At 39.8% G+C, this 18,130-nt stretch overlaps 2 protein-coding genes across 2 annotated transcripts in view; both read right to left on the minus strand.

Annotated features, from left to right (window-relative positions):
• Nucleotides 1-12,070, minus strand: part of rpa1 (replication protein A1) — a 35,131-nt gene extending 23,061 nt beyond the window's left edge. Inside the window, exons 1-11 of the mRNA XM_050060132.1 lie at nt 11,915-12,070; nt 11,467-11,514; nt 10,905-10,983; nt 10,390-10,498; nt 10,140-10,228; nt 9,558-9,632; nt 7,731-7,845; nt 5,625-5,727; nt 5,424-5,492; nt 4,913-5,105; nt 2,021-2,157 (exon numbers count right to left, since the gene is read on the minus strand). Coding sequence (XP_049916089.1) covers nt 2,021-2,157; nt 4,913-5,105; nt 5,424-5,492; nt 5,625-5,727; nt 7,731-7,845; nt 9,558-9,632; nt 10,140-10,228; nt 10,390-10,498; nt 10,905-10,983; nt 11,467-11,514; nt 11,915-11,944 — 1,047 coding nt within the window. The 5' untranslated portion in view covers nt 11,945-12,070. The remainder of the gene's footprint in view (nt 1-2,020; nt 2,158-4,912; nt 5,106-5,423; nt 5,493-5,624; nt 5,728-7,730; nt 7,846-9,557; nt 9,633-10,139; nt 10,229-10,389; nt 10,499-10,904; nt 10,984-11,466; nt 11,515-11,914) is intronic.
• Nucleotides 12,071-12,863: 793 nt separating this feature from the next.
• On the minus strand, nt 12,864-17,566 carry serpinf2b (serpin peptidase inhibitor, clade F (alpha-2 antiplasmin, pigment epithelium derived factor), member 2b). The gene is made up of 10 exons (XM_050060146.1): nt 17,352-17,566; nt 15,717-15,813; nt 15,551-15,619; nt 15,361-15,435; nt 14,966-15,251; nt 14,649-14,792; nt 14,303-14,491; nt 13,975-14,117; nt 13,679-13,883; nt 12,864-13,594 (listed from the first exon to the last, which is right to left on the minus strand). The coding sequence occupies exons 3-10, from the start codon at nt 15,602-15,604 to the stop codon at nt 13,242-13,244; spliced, it is 1,449 nt and encodes a 482-aa protein (XP_049916103.1). The 5' UTR covers nt 15,605-15,619; nt 15,717-15,813; nt 17,352-17,566; the 3' UTR covers nt 12,864-13,241.
• Between the last annotated feature and the right edge of the window lie 564 nt (nt 17,567-18,130).

Here is an 18,130-nt window from a genome sequence, read left to right on the forward strand (position 1 = left end):
TCTCAACTTGGGGCGCACATTTGCACTGAGGGACCCTAAGCAGCTGGCCACTTTAGATGCTGAGGCGTCAGGTGCAATAATTAAAATCTCAGTTTTAGCTGCGTTCAACTGAAGGGAGTTAGAAGACATCCAGTCCTTAATTACATTCATACAATCGTACAGTGAGTCAATTCCATCGGTCCTATCAGGGTTAAAAGAAAAATATAACTGGAGGTCATCTGCATACATATGGTATGAGATACCTTCAAAATTGCTGATGACATCTCTGAGAGGGAGCATGTATAGCGTAAAGAGGATAGGCCCAAGCACTGAACCTTGGGGCACCCCGCAAGAAAGGGGGGCAAACTCTGATTTATGAGGGCCAACAGCCACAGAAAAGGATCGATCAGACAGATAGGATTTAAACCAATGAAGAGCGGTCCCTGAGATTCCTACCCTGTCCCTCAGCCTGTCTAAAAGGATGTGGTGATCAACAGTGTCAAAGGCTGCACTGAGATCAAGCAGAACCAGGATAGTGGATTTACCGGCATCGGAGGCCATCATGATGTCATTGGAGACCCTGAGAAGAGCAGTTTCTGTGGAATGTAACTGACGATAACCGGACTGAAATTTATCTAAGATATTGTAACTGTTCAACGCTGTCACTAACTGGTTTGCAACTGCTTTTTCTAGAATCTTAGATACAAAGGGCAGCTTGGAAATGGGCCGGTAGTTACTAAGAACATCGGGGTCCAGATTGGGCTTTTTGAGAAGCGGCTGAACAACCGCTTGCTTGAAATGGGACGGGACACGACCAGAAACCAGTGAGCTATTGATTATGGAGAGCAGAGATGGACCAATAGTGCTGAAAACATTTTTCAGCAAAGTTGTGGGCAGGATATCCAGCGGACTAGAAGAGATCTTCATAGTGCACACAAGATCTGCTAAGTCTTGTAAGGAGACAGGTGAGAAATTGTCAATAATTGACTGTTGTTTGGGAGGATCAGGAAGGGAGGAGGAGGAGGGTGTTATACTGGCCTTGACACTGGCAACCTTATTCACAAAATACATTAAAAAATTGCTACAGTCCTCATCAGAGGACACAGGTAGAGCAGGCGGTTGCGCACCAGTAATGCTACTTATAGTGTCAAAAATGACCCTGGGATTTCTCTTGTTGGAGATGATGAGATTTTTAAAATAAGAGGCTCTGGCTACCCTAACGACAGAATTGAATTCAGCTAACAGTTCGTTAAAATAAAGACGATGTACATGAAGCTTGCTTGATTTCCACAAGCGCTCAGCTCTCCGACATTTACGACAAAGGCAGCGGATGTCGTCGTTCAGCCAGGGAGTGGGATTAGCTGCGGGGATAGTTCGAGGCTTTAAAGGAGCAATCTTATCAAGAATAGCAGAGCAGTGTGAGTTAAAAGTTAAAACTTGGGAGTCAACGTCAACATTAATACTAACAGGCTGCGCCACACTGTTAAAAGTGAATGAGAATTCCGGTAGAAAGCGGGACTTACCGGCGCGGGACTTACCGGCGCGTAGAGGTGAATGAGTGTCTGGGAGAGAGCATGCCCGCAGGGCAGGCTAACTGACCACGGTGAGAAATTATGCTATAAAAGTGGAGTAAATTACATCTTTTCAAGTCACTTTTGCATGCCGCGGCTTCAGGGCACTTGGATTACGGAGTTTTATTACATTTTCAAAATGTGGGTTCCATGCACAGCAAGTGTGGCTGTTACTCCGGCTAGCTGTTATCCTCCGATACCCCGAACGCGTTTTGTGGATTAAAAAACTACACTGGACTTCTTCTCGGCATGAAGGTCAGTAAGTACTGTCCATATTTTCATTCTAAAGTGGCCATTTCCTTTAAGCTTCAGTCACTTAAATAGTTGTTCTCAGATGATAATTTGAACCACAACAAGCATGTCTATGTTTATAAGTTTAGTATTGATTTTAACTACCAATTTAAAAAGCTCCAGAAACAACACTTCTACCCTCCTACACATGATACTCTCTACCTAATGTCTTTACTCACTTCCTCTCCCCACAGTGTCACAGTCACCATCTTCCCAGACATGTCCATCAGGCTGATGGTCCTCTTGGACACTTCTTTGTTGGACTTGGTAGTGAGGCGGGTCACTTCTTCCACACTCTTACACACTCCAATCACATCTGGAACAGAAGACATGAATCAGTGGATTACCAGCAGACACTGGGGCTGTTTTTCTATTCCCGACCGTATGCAGTTTCCAGTCTGTTAAGATTGCATCATTTACTGCTCATTGAGAAGATGATAACCACATAGGTTTAGTTTTCCCAACAAATCCTCCCGATTGTTCACAAATATACATATCATAAATATTGATTGCGGCGTTTTACGCTGGCAGGTCACTCAAGGCCCCATGGTTTCCGGCACAAATTGGCTCATGGGAAATAAGTGATTCATTCATTTCAAATCAGGCGTGAGGTCACTGGCCTGTGTACCAGGCACTTACATCCATAATGTAGGAGAGAATCCCCAAAATAGGCTTTAATTGTTTCCTCCTATGCACTTCATCAAGCATACTTTGTTGACTAATGCAATCAAGCATGACAGATGCCGAGCCATTTATTTGTAAAGGTGCAAGAGTGGCATCGCGAGCATTCCACATCATCTATAAACCCCCACTGAGTAAAAGGATTTTAAATGTATTAACCGTGATGAACAAAACGTAACGCTTGATTTGATTTTTGAGAAATTACTCAAACAGCAGTACAAGCCGCAGTCTTCATTATAAGAATTACAAGCAGACTCCTTATTATTACTTCATTTTACCTGTGACAGCAGGTTCTCATTTTCTCATCGGCTCTGCCATAGGGCCCAAAGTCAATCTGCACTACAGGCTATTACTGTCATCAGTATTATTAATACCACTTTTATCTCTCTGCTCGTATACTGTAATTACCGTAACCTCACAGCATATCCGGCTCTACTTTCTGCTACAAACTCTTTCCTCCTCTTATGATAGCTTATTATTGGGTGCTTGGAAACACCAAGGAGGAGATGGGCTCTGAGATTTGGTTGGTTGGTTGTGCTTTTTGCAATAAACAGGGCTTAAGAGAATTATGATGTGTTTAGGCCTCACACAGCCCAAGCCCTCCATTAAGGAAAACAATGTACACTTAAACACCAGGAATCATAGAGGACACAAGCTTAAGCCACCTGTAGTTTGGTGCACAGCACATTACACAACTCAGCCCTCTGCACATAGTTTTAGGGCACTAAATAAATAAGACAACATCAAAACTAATGTCTCATAAAATGGGCAAAATGTGGCCAGCGTTCAATCAGAAAAAACTGCTGATACTAGACAGATCATCCCACTACAACAATGCAGCAGAGGAACAAACAGAGCCCCCAGCTCTGCCTTGAAAGGGTTTACACGGCCTGATTCTGAGTAATAGATCTGAGACTGTGTGTAGTGGGGCTCTACAGGCTTCTAAATAGCAGAAGTCTAAATCAGTCTCAAATCCTGTTTTGGTCTAACTAGCTGCTTGTATACAATATTTTACCCTGGAAGATAAGACTTTGTTTAGGAGGTGGGGCCGATTGAGAGGAATAAACGGAGCTTCGACTGAAAGGAAAAATCTTATCTAAGGCCCATTAAACAAAATACTTTGAGCTGGCTACAGAGACTACAAGACAAATAGGCATGAACAGATCCAGTGTTTATATTCCTCCACCATATATTTCAACCTGTTAGGACTGTCGGCTAGATTTATTTAACATCTTACATACCGGTAGTCTGCCTTTCAATGTTTTATTCAGCCGTTGTCTTTGTTACAACATTGTACTTTGAGGATATAATGCTGACAGTTTCACTCATTTATTCCATTCACTGCCTCACTCTACGCACCTATAATAATTGCCAGAAGTCTGCAACCTGAACAAAACGACCAGTTCATACCAATTATTACTGATAAATTTCTGTAACTTTCCCATGCCCTGGAGACAAATTTTCATGGCCATACATTATTTGAAACATCTGTGTGTAATGTTACATGCAAAATAAGAATAAAAGCCCATACCATGACTTTATTGTTTAAATAAGGCCCAGTCCTACAGCACATGCACTGTAAATGAGCACCTGCATTCCCCACATGCAAATCTCAGAGCTATCTGGTTGTCGGGGCAACCATGACCTGAAAAGCTGGCTTGTGTTGTCACGTGATTTGTAGGAATAACGTTCGTAAGAATTCGCTAATTGGCCAAAATTTACTGCCGTTAGCTCCTTTAACATGGCTAGCTAGCACTGCCGAGCACATGGTTGAAATGTCAAGTGTTTGACTACATAGTTCACATTGTGCACGTCCTGGGTCATGGTCTTTCTCATGTCTTGTACTTGTCAAGTGTAGCTAGACATTAATGCATCTGCATTTTCCTGGCACTGCACGAATTTACATCTACACTACATAGAAGCTGCCACTCAGGTCGGCGTCTAATGTGACCGAAACAGAAAAGCATCACGGTAGATGACGTGACTGATATGCCAGAACATAAACACACATATATATAGTGCATATATACTCTATTGTAAAGCCATTTGTAAAGCTAATTGCCTTGACTTTTCAAAAAACTTTCTGGGTTTATTAATTTCTCCAAAACTTCTCCAGGCCTTGAAATTGCTATTTACAAATTCAATGACTTTTCCACAGCCCTTAAAAAAAAACTTGAACTATCGGGAGACTCATTTTCTGATAAAAACATCAGGGTAGAGCTGAACAGTATGTCATATCTTTGTATACATTGTTAGGGCTGCAGGCTGCTCACTGTGTTCATCTCAAAATACAGGCTGGAAAAATACTGATGGGGTATAGCTGTCTGGGGGTTTAATGACACAGGTAGGCTTCAGAAATGCCTGTGTGGATCATTACTGGTGTCTCTTACCAACGATGGCATCTTTATCTTTGTTCTCCAGGTCACCGATAGACACAAAATCACACTGCACCATGGGAACTTCGCTGCTGTCTTCACAGGGGATGATGCTTGACTCTCCATTGAGAGTCATCTCATAGTCATTCTTCACTGATGTATACTGCTTGTTGGCGATCTTCAGGGAGCCCTTGGAGACGTAGTAGACCTGGCCCATACAGATGGATGAACCACGTGTTAATCAGAGATCTGGGGAGCATTTCACCTGACTAAATGGTGCAAACAAGATATGACTTCAGACAGTCGGGGGGATCAACAAAGGCTGGCAGATGAGCATAAGCCGCTTATTGTATGGGTACAGTGAAGCCAGATGACTCATTCATAGTCTCTGTGGTTTTAACTCACAAAGTACTGGCAGCTGTTGATAGCACAGTCTGCGGCCAAATCCGACTTTAACGGCACAGTGAAAGACAGTTTTGACAGATAATTAGCAAATACTGAATCATTATCTGGAGGAACGTCTCACCTTGCCAACTTCAATAAGGCTGAAGAACTTGTCCACCTCTTGGTTGAAACCAGTCACTCGTATCTCTCCCTGTAACAAAACAAGACAGTCTGGTTATTATATTAAAGTGGGTCTGGGACAGTACAGGATTTTCAACTCATGATATCTTGTTGTTTATTTACATAGCATAAAAATTAACACTGAGATCACAATAACACTCACACTCTCATCCACAAGCTCCATGGAGAAGAGTTTGCCATCACCACGAGAGTTACTCCATGTACGGATGCCACTCTTATTGGTTACACGGGCACGGACAGTCCACCTAACGGGAACAGAAAGGTTATTTTTGACTAAGTGACAGGTCTAAAAGTAAGAAACTCAGAAAACAGTTCAAATTGAACACAAACACTGTCTGAAAAAATAGTGCGTATAAGAGCCATATGAAATTAATCAAATTTTTCATGCTGCTGAAAATTGTGGCACTTTACACTGCGCTTTATGAACATTATCTGATTAAAAATGACAACTCACTAAATTAACATTACCAAATAACATTTATTTAAAAACTAGAATTACCGCCTCCGCACACCAGTCAAGTTTCTATTACAGTTTATACCCAAGTCTGTGAGAACATGGATGCATCACACCCATTGTCCCCCAAACAGCACAGAAGATCTATACAATCAGTTTCAGGGTGGACACCTAAGATGAGTGTCAGCAATTCAGTATCCAACCAAATCTTTCTTCTTCTGCTTCTGAGATATGACATTGAATAATGGCCAGAAAAGTATTTTATGCAAAATACTATGATGTCACAGTAATGCTGACCTTGGACCTTCAGAATATAAAATATCATCACTTCATTATTTTATCCTTTTAGTTTTAAGTTTTGTCAAAATTAGCATATGAATTCTTGAGTTATGGCCAAAAACACATTGTGTGAGGTCACACTGACCTTGACCTTTGACCACATAATTCTTAACAGTTTATTCTTCAGTCCAAGTGGACATTTGTGTCAAATTTAAAGATGAATATCTTCCCTTCAGGTGTTCTTGAAATTTCATGTTCACAAGAATGAGACATTTGCAAGGTCACACTGACCTTGACCTTTGATCACCAAAATCTACTCAGTCCAATGAGTCAAGTCAAGTCAACCTTTGTGCCACATTAGAAGAAATTACCTCAGGGTATTTTTGAGATACCACGTTCACAAGAATCAAACAGATGAGGTCACAGTGACCTTGACCTTTGTCCACCAAAATATTCTTTTGGAAATGTGCCTGATTATTACAACGGCATTTTCATTGGGTGAATGCAATCTCATAAAATAATAATTTTAGTAACAGGTTTAACCAACTGGTATCTCTAGCGCCTACTAGTGACAGCAGCAACGTTTAAGTGACTAATCTTGCATTCTCCATCATTTATGTCATTACTGGTGATGTTTCAAGAACCTCATTGACCCAGAATGTAACTGTACTTATGCATGTTTTTATTTATTAATTCATGCAGTCCGTTTGTCAACACACAGGAGAGCCTGACGGATACTGCATTTTTGAGGCCAATACTAATATTCATATTTGACAGTTTTAAAAATCAAATAATGATATCAGCTGATAGTAGTTTGCAGTATTTTTTATACAATAGTTTTCTTTCCACATAAACAACCATTTTTAAGGCCTCTCATTTTTCCTTTATTTTTTTAAGGCCTAGTGACTGAAATCTGCCCTGAGCAGGACCATTTGCATTTTGCAGGACATTTTAGGGTTGAAAAATAAAGTTGTAGTGCTCACTAGTGGACAAACTATGTCGACAACTTTGGCATTTATGCTCTGCAATCTCTTACGAGCTAACATATATACCAATACCAATATGTCTGCCTTAAGGTAATATCGGCTGACATTACAGGTCATTTTATAGAGTCTGGCTCTAAACAGATAATGCAAAATATATTTCCACTGCTCCTCCCAATAAAATAATATCCAAGGCAGCACAACAAACTAAAGATTCACAACGGGTTGGCTCAGCACTTCTTGGACAGTTTTGAAAAAATAAACTTTCACATAAGATTAGGGAGCAGGTCTACTGTATAGAATTGTATTAAATTATTGTTTTGCGCCAACCTTGACTTGTCAATGTATATCTTTATTACATGCAACACTCCACATGGTCTGGCTCTTATGAGATTTTTATTTAATTTACTTACACCAGTTTTAATTTATTATAAATGTATGTAGTGATGTGTTGTGACTGTCCCAAACATATCAAATATACCTGCTTTTTGTCATGATGTGACATTTCCCAGTGATTAGGAACTATACTCACTTTGACTGGTAGGGGTTGAGGCTGGCGATCGGCACAATTTTGGAGCTGCCCCCTGGAGTGCTGGGCATAGCAGATGGGTTTTTTTTCCCAAAGTCTCTATTGAAACCCTTTTTCACTGTTGGAGGAATGAAGAGAGAAATAAATGATCCATGAAGAGCAGTGATGGAGAGAAGTCAAGAGTGAGGCACATGCATTATTCATCAGAGAGGAATTACAAAAATCCAATTTCTTTGGATTGCAACTGCTTGATCACTGTAGTTATCTCACTTCATGAGGGAAGTTTCATCAAAGAAAAGCCTAATGACTTAAAGTAAATTTACCACCGTTGGCTCTGGAGTCGAGCGAGAGGATAGACTCCAACAGGAAACAAATCTCGTCAAGCCAAGTTGGTGGAGATGTGTGATCCAGCATTTTGGTGAGAAGGATGATTCACATTTCACAGAATCAGGGCAGAGTGTGAAATGCTATAACAAACTGGAGCTGCTCTTCCCCAGGAGAGCGCAGCTGCCTGACTTTGAGATTTTCCGTTTGAACAAGCGCTGCACATTTGATTTGTGTGCGTCTCACGCGGAGGATTAGAGTTCAAAGTGTCCACTTAAGTCCTCCCACTTTGCCAACCACTGCACTTCTGGTAATTAAGCCCCCAGATCAACCAGCACACACAGAGAAATGAACAATGACTGTGCTGATGAGGAGGGTGCTTGCCACAACCTCAATTCCCATACGGCAGATTAGAGGGATGAATACCTGCTATGACACACACTAGAAGACAGAAAAACCCCTCTGACAGCCGGATTGCAAATCTCTCCTGGTCAGAGTTATTTGTGATGCTGCGATCTACTGCTTATCATTGACATGAACAAAGGTGAAGAATAAATGTTTGTTCGTGGGGTTAAAATACACTCTCCAGGTAGTCTGTGTTTCTACATACTTGCTTGTTTGTGTATTCCATTGCGCATTCAAAAACAGATAAACACAGTGATTGACAGGCACAGGCAGAGACAGCTACCCATCGACACAGGCTCACAGTCGTTCAAGTTTATGCTACCAAGCACTCACATGAAAAGGGGAACCTCTGGAGAATTGTGAATTGTGTCAATAACACAGTGGAAAAAACTCTTGAGAAAGCTAAAAATGAAAATGTTTCTCAACGGGGCTGTCAAAATTACTTGTGTCCTGTAAATCTGTGGGTCACCCAAATTATAGAGAGCAGCAGAGAAATGCTGCCATCTGGTGGTTACATGAACTATTTGTGCACATTTTTCCACTAAATGAAATGTCTACACAAGTTCAGCCATTTTAAAGTCCGCATGAAATAAAAAAAATAATTTTCCAATTTTAATTCTGTGTGCTTTCTGTTTCAAAATTCTGATGACTCATCCTGCATTCAGAGGCATTTACAAAATTTCATCAAATCAAATCAACTTTGGGTGATTAACAAGCCACACCAGTCATATAAAACCACACTTCACCATGTGTGTTGGTTGTGGTAGCTAACAAAGCATTATGGAGAGTGATAGAGAGAGATGAGTGTTTAGGTATCTGTGGGCAAATCATTTGTTTTCATTTCCAAAACAACGTGGCTAAGGCCTAAATCATGCACCTCTTCCTCGTTCTCCTCCTGATCTAACAGTAAGGGAAGTGTGTGTGGAGCAGTAGACTCCGCTGTAGCTTCGCATAGTGCAGCACTCTAGGCCTACCCACTTTTTAGCAGTCCAATAAATTGCTCAGCATTTGATTTAAATCTCTCCTATAACTGTACACCACTCAAATATTTTTTTTTTTACTGGGACTTCAATTCCGGTTAAATCTAAAACTTGCACTCACCTTCATTTGTATTTTGCTGCTGTAGTGGAGGGCGGATCTCAGGGACTGGTGCAGACTGTGGGGCTTTGACTTGACCTGCAGAGAAGTTTTGACATCAGTATCATCCTGCAGTGACACTTTGAACCATATATAAGACAAATGTATATGCAGTAGTGTTGTCACAGTACTGAAATTTCTAACTTCGATACAATACCTTGAAAAATATAATTACTTTTTTCGATACCATGAGAAAAAAAATTTACATTGAGGGGATACAATTTAAACATTTTCATTCAAAGATAAATAAAACCATGCTGTAACCTGATGTCAATGACAACTTTTCTTTTCTTGGTTAGCAGCAGAGAACAGTATAATAGCAGTAAATATTAACCCTAAGAGAACGAGAAATTCTGGCTGGTACCACTGTACTGACACGGTTTCAAATATTAAGAATCAATATATATAGATAAATCAATATTTTTGACAACACTAATATGTAAACATACATCTCACCTCATAAACACATTCAGTGAGCATTGCTTCAAGACAAACATGATTTTTCAGTAAGCAGCAAACATTACGAAATGTGTTTTGGAGGCTTACCATCAGTGTAAGGAGTAGGGTCACCTATTCTTCCAGCAACTTCTTCAGCAGGCTTAACAACTTCTATTTCCAAAATGATTACCACTCGTCTGTAATGAGACATCACAATTAACTGCAGAATATAGCACTGTATCCATGCATTGTGGAGGATAATTACTAAATACGCTCACTATATTCAACACAATTATGCAGGTAATGGCCAAAGTCTCGACAGGAAGATAAGAAATGTGTAAAAAAAAAAACTGCATACCGTTTATCCTTCAGTATGTTTGTCACATGTTTCTTCAGAATGCAGATGCAGTTCGGGGCCAGTCGGTTTTCTTCAGCCATGTAGTTCAGCTGCGTTGAGAGCATGAAGGCTGCAAAGGTGTAGAAAAGTGACAATTCAGTTAAAGGGCTCTTAAAAATAACTGCTCCTAAACAGCTGTAGTCTTCAACCCCATTGCACATTTAGTGTCTAATAAAAAATTTAAAGAGCAGCCACATTCACATTTTAATGAGATATTAATTAAGGTAATCTAACAAACAGAGGAATCTGAGGAAGATGGTTTACTGTCTGAGTACTGGCATCCACATTAATATAAAACTGAATCTAAATATCAGTCACAACAATTAACAATAATTTGCAATAACTTGCTTTACAAATCACATCGTCTGTCATGGAGCCAGATCTGTTTTCCTGTATTAATGTGGTAGCTGCGTTGTAGGGAAATAAGTACTCCACTATGTATCTAAAAAAATCATAACAAAAATAAAAAAACATACAGGACAGAGTGTGTACTCCATCGCTCATCATCACCCGAAAGCGAGCTGGACCATTTCCTCCATCGATCTTCCGAATGTTCTGAAAGGTGATATAAGTCAAACTGTTAAAGCAATCCTTTCGTTTAGATGTGACGACTGGTGCATTCAAGACTTAAAGTGCATATCAGTCATTTCGTTTGCCAGCCCCTTGTCTTTCTTTTGTACATAAAACTCTTTACTTCTCATAAAGTGAGCTGCATCATGTCTGGACTTGTTCTCTGAAGTGTCCATTGTTGTTGAGACCCCACTGCACTGTGTGGAAATACTTCAAATACTGTAGTATTTATGAAATGTGTGTCATGTGAAATGTAACGTTAGTATGTCCAGCTTTGGTTTACAGAATGCTTCCTACATCTAGGTAAGAGGTGGAGACAATAGGTATATGTGTGTTTGTGGTGTCAATCTTAGCTTGATAAATTGTCACTACATACAGGATGAATTAAGTCAGTGGGTCAGCAGGGATGTAAAGGTGAAGCAGTAATGTTAAGGAAAGATTTCATGATACTGGTTCTTTGTTACTCACCACACACTGCAGCACTGCGTCATTGCCACCGGTGCCATTTGATAGAGCCTGGAAACACAAATAGCTAGCTTAATTACTGCGTTTATGCTAACTAGCTTTAGCCGTTTGTCAAGTTATATATTTGACCATGTTAAAAGGTAAAAACATTTAGAAAACCATTTCTTTCTTTCGTTCTTTTTCTTTCTTCCATTGACAATTCAAAGTAATTATCTAACATTAGAGTTCAATTTCTACCCTTACAACAGCGAAGTAGCTACATTTTGTCAGTTAAGCTGACTAATGCTAACGTTCTTATTTTGACCTCTGCCGTTGGTTATATTACAAACTGTAAAGTTACATCAGCTGCAAACAAGTGACTGCTAGCTTCTCCAGCTGAACAAAGAATGCACTTTCTCGTTTTGAAATTCATATTTTAGTGTCATAGTTATACTGAAAAGATTATCCTTACCACTATGGCACCCTCTGAGAGCTTTGCCATGTTTGCGCGGAGGTGATTTAGCCACAAAAAGACGACTTTAATACAAAATGTCAGACAGACAGCTCTGCGCGTCCACCACTGACAGTACTCCGGGAGTTGTGTCGCTGGCGCCAACAGCTTGTACAAACGCGCGAAGCGTCGCATTTGCTGCTACAGTTTCCGGTTCCGGTCACAGATCTGACTTCAGTTTGCAGCCAGACAGCACCGTGAATGTATCGGCTTGGAAACGCTATAAAACTGACCGGAGACCAGTAACATGAATCTCAGCGCCAAGCATGTCGTGACGTCAGGCGCTTAGTACGATGCGTTTAGAGCCAGAGGAAAAGAGGAGATTTCAGACTCCGCCATAACTCATATCTTCGAAAGGATGTAAACAAAAACTTAGACAGCCGTATTTTGGAAATTATTGGGTTGATACTTTTAAAATGATCGCATGTTTTTGTTAATGAGGTCATCACACTAATATAAGAATAATTACTTCATAGATAGATATGATCTTAAAAAGATATGTGCATATATGTGCAAGAAGTAACCTTTTCCCTTAATTATTTTATCGCAGGCTCTTCCTGTGTAAATACAATATTAGATGTAGAGGACAAATTGATAACAACACATTAAAAAATAATGGCTGCGAAAAATAAGATTTTACTGAAATATGTATATGAAGTACCTGCGATTCCCATAGTTCTATCGCAGTCATTTAATGTTGCACCACAGACAGCAGGACAAAACAAGTGTGCTAGGACCAGGTTATTTTCCAAATTACAGGTAACTCCATTAGCTAATCACTGGGATTTAGATATTTAGGTATGTTAAATTGTCCTCTTTGTATAATTTTTCCTTAGTTTCAGCAAGCTTCAGATTACATCAGCAGTTTTTTTTAATTCAAGAAGACAATAAAACTCATAACCTTGACATGTTGTGATTCAAATCAGTTCAGTTTATTAGTCCATTGGGTGCAATCTCGAAAAATTCAACTACATACAAAAGTAAAGCTGTGTCATTGGCCTTACATTTCATACCTTGAAAATTTAGTGTTACTAAATATAATCTTGAGAGTTGCTTGACCAGTTCATCTAATACAGCAAAACTGTAATTTGTTAAAGAAATATTTGTTTTTTACATGGAATACTGAGCTCCTCAGTGTGTCCTTTCTTGATTGAAATAAAGACACAAATGAAGCATCTGTTCTCACTCATACATTTGATCCAGCTAAGAAATATTGTACATTTAATCTGTACAATTGTAGAGATCTTGGTCTGGGTTTTCCATGGGACAGTAGTGCAGGTATTAGTCCCTATTTAGGTGGGCCTCCAAATGTGCCAAGCTGATTCTTATCAAATGGGAATCCCACTTTATCTTTGCTTCCAAGTCCTCCTCTCTGCAAGATAGGAGCTCCAGGATTTGGGTTGTTAATGACCCCCATGAAAATCGGCACTTGAGTCTTATCATCCATAAGGGCAAAGAAGAAAGGTTGGCTGAGGTGGAATACAGGGTTGGATGCCCGTGAGATGACCACAGTGGTGGCTGCAGCAGCCTCCGCACCCTCCTCATTTATCTCCATGGTGGACTTGTGCATCACACTGGAGACCAGCAGGGGGCCGTCTGCTATCTCAGCCAGGTTGGGACTGGAAAACATCCCTCCGAGGCCTAAAACAGAGCAGGGGGACAGGGTCAATTCAAGTCTGTCTGTAGCATGCTCAAAAAAGACCATGGGATATTATGAGGTCTTACCTAATTTGGTAAAAACATCCTGCAGTTCTTGACCATACTCCAACTTAAATTTGGGGACTTTAACTTGAACAGCCCTCTCCTTTGGCAGACGACGATACAGGTCCGAGATATTCAGCTTTGCGGAAAGTGAAGACAAATTCACCTGGCCGGACATGGGCATGACTACCAACAAGTTCATGGACTTCTGGAATGGGAAGCTTGCTACCTGCGCAGGAAGACGAAACAGTGTTGTAATGAAATGGAGGTTATGTCGGGTATTTTTTTTGTCAGTGTATAGTGATGACACTGTATTTTACCTGAGCCTCCAGTTCATTATCAGAAAATAAACTCAAGGGATGTTTGGCATCTTCCATCACTTCAACATCAACCATGTGCTTGTCGTCAAGGTAGAACACACCTCTTGAGGTAAAGCGCGGGTCAAATCGACTTTTCCACTCTCCTGCAGGTAATATGGGGTCTGAGTTTTAGTCGACAGCACTATTCAAACATTCAGTAGCTAATGAAAAAGAAAATTTGCAAACACAGGAGATTTCATTGGTTTCCATTGGGATCTTGGCAAATAAGTATTCTCAGCAAATTTTATTTAGAAAAGAGACTAATTATATGAAGATGGTAACATTTTACCCTTGAAGTGGACGGCATTAATGAGCATGAGGAGCACATTCGGCGGCAAAGCGGACAGGAAGTCAGTCATCTTTCCGTTTGTTGCATTCTCTACCCAGGCGTTTATCTGTTGCAGGCTTTCCAGGACTGCTGGCTCTGAGTCATATAACCGCTGAGATTCATGGACAAAGTCTGGCTTTGGTTCAAACCCTAAAACAAATAATAAACACACACTCTTTCAGCTCTATTTCTCTCAAACCTGCTCTTTTAGGTCAGCACAAATTAGTGAGAGAAGTTATGAGATGTAAGTGTTTTCTGTGTGGTCTAAACTTTTAGTGTAGTTGAAAGTTATTTGCTGGGAAGTAACCTTGGCGCAGGAAGATACGAGTGGCAATTTGCAGGTCATTGTTTCTGAGCTGCTCTAAGACATTGTGCAGAGATTCGTGGTAACAGGGGAGCGTGTTTTCATGGAGATGATGCATCAGCAGCTCCTCTGTCTCATTTACTGCACCTGTAAAGGGAGAGGGATGCAATAATTGGATGAGAGCGGCAGCAGTCTCCAGACGACTATGAACTTGGGCAAATTGTTGACACAATTCATGAAATGTGGTAATTGCATGTTTGTGAAGAGCAAGCTGTTTAGATCCAATGTGTCATATAAATGCTGCATCAGGACATGCATACCTAAAGCCAGTTGGGAGAGTGCTAATGATATGCTGAAAGGAGATATGATGACATTTGGCTGCTCTGGCGTTGACTCCAGGTTCTGCAGCAGCTGCACACCCAGTTTCTGAATGGCTGCAGCGACTGCTTCCCTGGACTGTAGGCTTTGGGCGGCAGACGGACAAACTTCATCTTGCTCTTCCTCCGATGAGCTCACATTGGGCCTACTAGTTATGGTTGTTGCAGTTATTGGTGCTTCTGTCGTATTAGCACTTCCTGGTTGTGCTGTACTTTCATTTTTTACTTTCTAAAGGCAGGAATGTGAGGAAAAAGTTAAGTACAAGGACATTTTCCAAATTGTGACACAAGCACAAGGAGAGATAAAAAAAACTTCCAAACTCTGTTTTGCTTCTAACCTCTATGGGATGGCTGGGCATCAAAGGAATGAGAGGCACCAAAGGGATCGATTCCTTTTCTTCCACCTCAACACTCTGTCGAGAAGAAAGGTATTATAAAACAATCTATACAAGCATTATATAATCAGCACAGATTATAGTTACTTAGCATGATCTTAAAAGTGACTTATAAGGAATTCCAGTGCTTTACAGTGACTCCTTGGCTGCAGAGACAGATCAACAGGAGTGTCAGAGGAAGGTCCATGTCCTTAGAATGTAACTGGAAATGAGAGAAATTATGTTTGCTGGAAAACAACCCATACAAATTAAGAAATATATACCTGTCATAGTCAAATCTCTTGAAGCACAACACTCACCTTTTGTTTATAGTTTCTCTGCTGTATTGTCGGCAGGTCTCAAAAGCTTTGGTACTACTTAGTCGCCCTCTTTTTAAGGAGCCCTGCCTAAATATGCCTAAAACATGGGAGTCACACAAAATATTTTGTTGAACCTGCACCAAGATTTCCACACAATGGGCCTCACGCAGCAACATTCTTTTAAAATTCTCACATATCACAGAACAGAGGGGAAGATAAGTTGCACCAAAGTTGGAAGGTTCTTAACCATCCAAATCAGCTCTTACTCAGATATGCTGAATGATGACATTTTATATCAATAAACCCTTAACAAAGTAAATATGACTGTCCAGAGTGTCTGCACTGGTATTACAGGAAACATTTGTGATGATGTAAATGCCATGTCAGCAGCAGTGGTGGAAGAAACAGTCAGATCCTTTACCTAAGTAAAAGTAGCAAGATCACACTTTAAAAATACTGTTAATAGTAAAAGTCCTGAATTGAAAATTAGGTATGTTAGTACCATTAAACGTTAAAGTGATCAATGCAAAATAACATAAATAAATTTAATATGGCTGAATAATTAAACTTATTAAAAGTTAAAGCAGTAGGTCCATATAATTTAGAAGCTGGAACCATAAAAAATTTTCCCATTGAAAATAACAAACAATTATCAAAATAGTTGTCAGTCATTTTGTGTTAATTCAATGCTTTGTGTGCAAAACTCTTCATTTGTAAAATAACTAGTAACTTAAGTTATCAAATGATTGCAGTGGAGTAAAATGTATATGTCTGTAGTGTAGTGAAGTAGAATCACAAAGGGCTATGAGATTCAGATACTTAGGTAAAGTATAAGTAACTGTAATTTGCACTTAAGTACAGCACTTGAATAAATGTGCTTAGTTACATTCAAGAGGGAAGCATAGTAACTGAAATGAAAATGGTCATAAAAGCAGTGCTCTTTTGTCTCATCAAGTAGATCTGTGTGATCTCTGTGTGAGGCCTGCTGACCAATGCATCTACGAGCAAAATATAAGCTGTTCAGAATGATCCAGTCATTATAATGACTCGAAAACATAGTCTTAATATGATTTTCATGCATTTTTTTACTACAATTTAAAACTTTTATTTTTTCTTATCTAAGAGAAGAGCAAAATAAGAAAACATTTGAGAATTCCAGGAATCAGTGGGTATTAACAAAATAAGAACAAATCGTGGATCCATCAAAAAATAAGGGATGTTTGTTCGTATGTCCCTTCCTGCCCGAGGCCCAGGAAAAAGCAAAGGATGTGCTTTCAGCAGATACCGAGGCTGTCTTAAACAACATCCTAATATTACAAATTTATTGTTCAATTAAACATTGTTACAGGACTATATGCACTTTGAGGGACCAAAATCAGAAAAAGCATTTTGAGTTTCAGTGCAGCGTGATGTCATCAAGGATTTCTGTGTTCAAATAAACAAAGTATCCAAATACAAAAAATAAAATACAGTTTAAGAAGTGTGAATTATTAGCTGCTGGAGCCATAGCCCCCTATGCAGACCTTACACACATGAAAAATCCATGAATAACTGACTAGCATTTTGCATATTCCACCACATATTCAAATGTACCATAGTAACCCAATACATTTATTAAAATAAATTTGATCTTACCTTAAGGTTAAATTAGAAAAAACTTGCTGCCTTGTCCAAAAAAGGAGCGACTAAGTGACTGTGGATGGCAGAATTCCTGACAGTAAAAGATTGGCACTTGCTCAGCAAACAGTTAAACATCAACTTACATTGATTGGGGCCTCATTTAAGCCACTATTTGTTTGTAAATGTAGCTACTGACAATCACCTGGGGTTGAATATTGAAGACTGAGCAACTTTGCATGTCAATAAGCAGGTGATAATATCATGACACACCAAAATCTTTACCAGCAAACAGGACAAATTAATTGCAAAAGTGTGGTTAATCCAACTGTGTGTGGGCAAACAAACAACCTGCTGATACCAGTTACACATCTGATGTCGGAGAACACAAGCCCACACTTCCCAGAAACCGCTGGCTTTGATATATTACCAACTTCGCAGAACGGATGTGACCGTTCTTTGAAGTCTAGAAACTGTTGGTATATGTTGTGACCAATAATTACTCAACAGAAGGGACACATTAAAAAAAAAACAGTGTATTTGGTCATATTTCACCACTAAGCAAAAGTGATATCTTCTCGATCACATGACAGCCGTCTGCAAACACAAGAAGGGACTTTGTCCAATCTGAGCTCTACTGACTCAGCCAAGATCAGAAAGCAAGGCTAGGAGTCATGATGGATCCAGGTGAATCACACAGAAGTGGAACACAAACAAAAGACATGGACGCAAATCTTTTTTTTATTAATCCAGTTAATAAATAAGCGTTTCAAGGACTTTTCTTAAAATGTTCAGAG

The sequence above is a fragment of the Epinephelus moara genome, chromosome 2 (assembly GCF_006386435.1).
Source record: "Epinephelus moara isolate mb chromosome 2, YSFRI_EMoa_1.0, whole genome shotgun sequence".
Taxonomy (NCBI): domain Eukaryota; kingdom Metazoa; phylum Chordata; class Actinopteri; order Perciformes; family Serranidae; genus Epinephelus; species Epinephelus moara.

Excerpts from the sequence above, each read along its gene's own strand:
- serpinf2b (XM_050060146.1), bottom strand. The coding sequence starts at position 15,604 with ATGGACCTTCCTCTGACACTCCTGTTGATCTGTCTCTGCAGCCAAGGA. Across the intron at positions 15,252-15,360 it reads TGCCCAGCCATCCCATAGAG|AAAGTAAAAAATGAAAGTAC; the intron begins GTTAGAAGCAAA and ends TCCTGCCTTTAG. Across the intron at positions 14,793-14,965 it reads ACTCTCCCAACTGGCTTTAG|GTGCAGTAAATGAGACAGAG; the intron begins GTATGCATGTCC and ends CTCCCTTTACAG.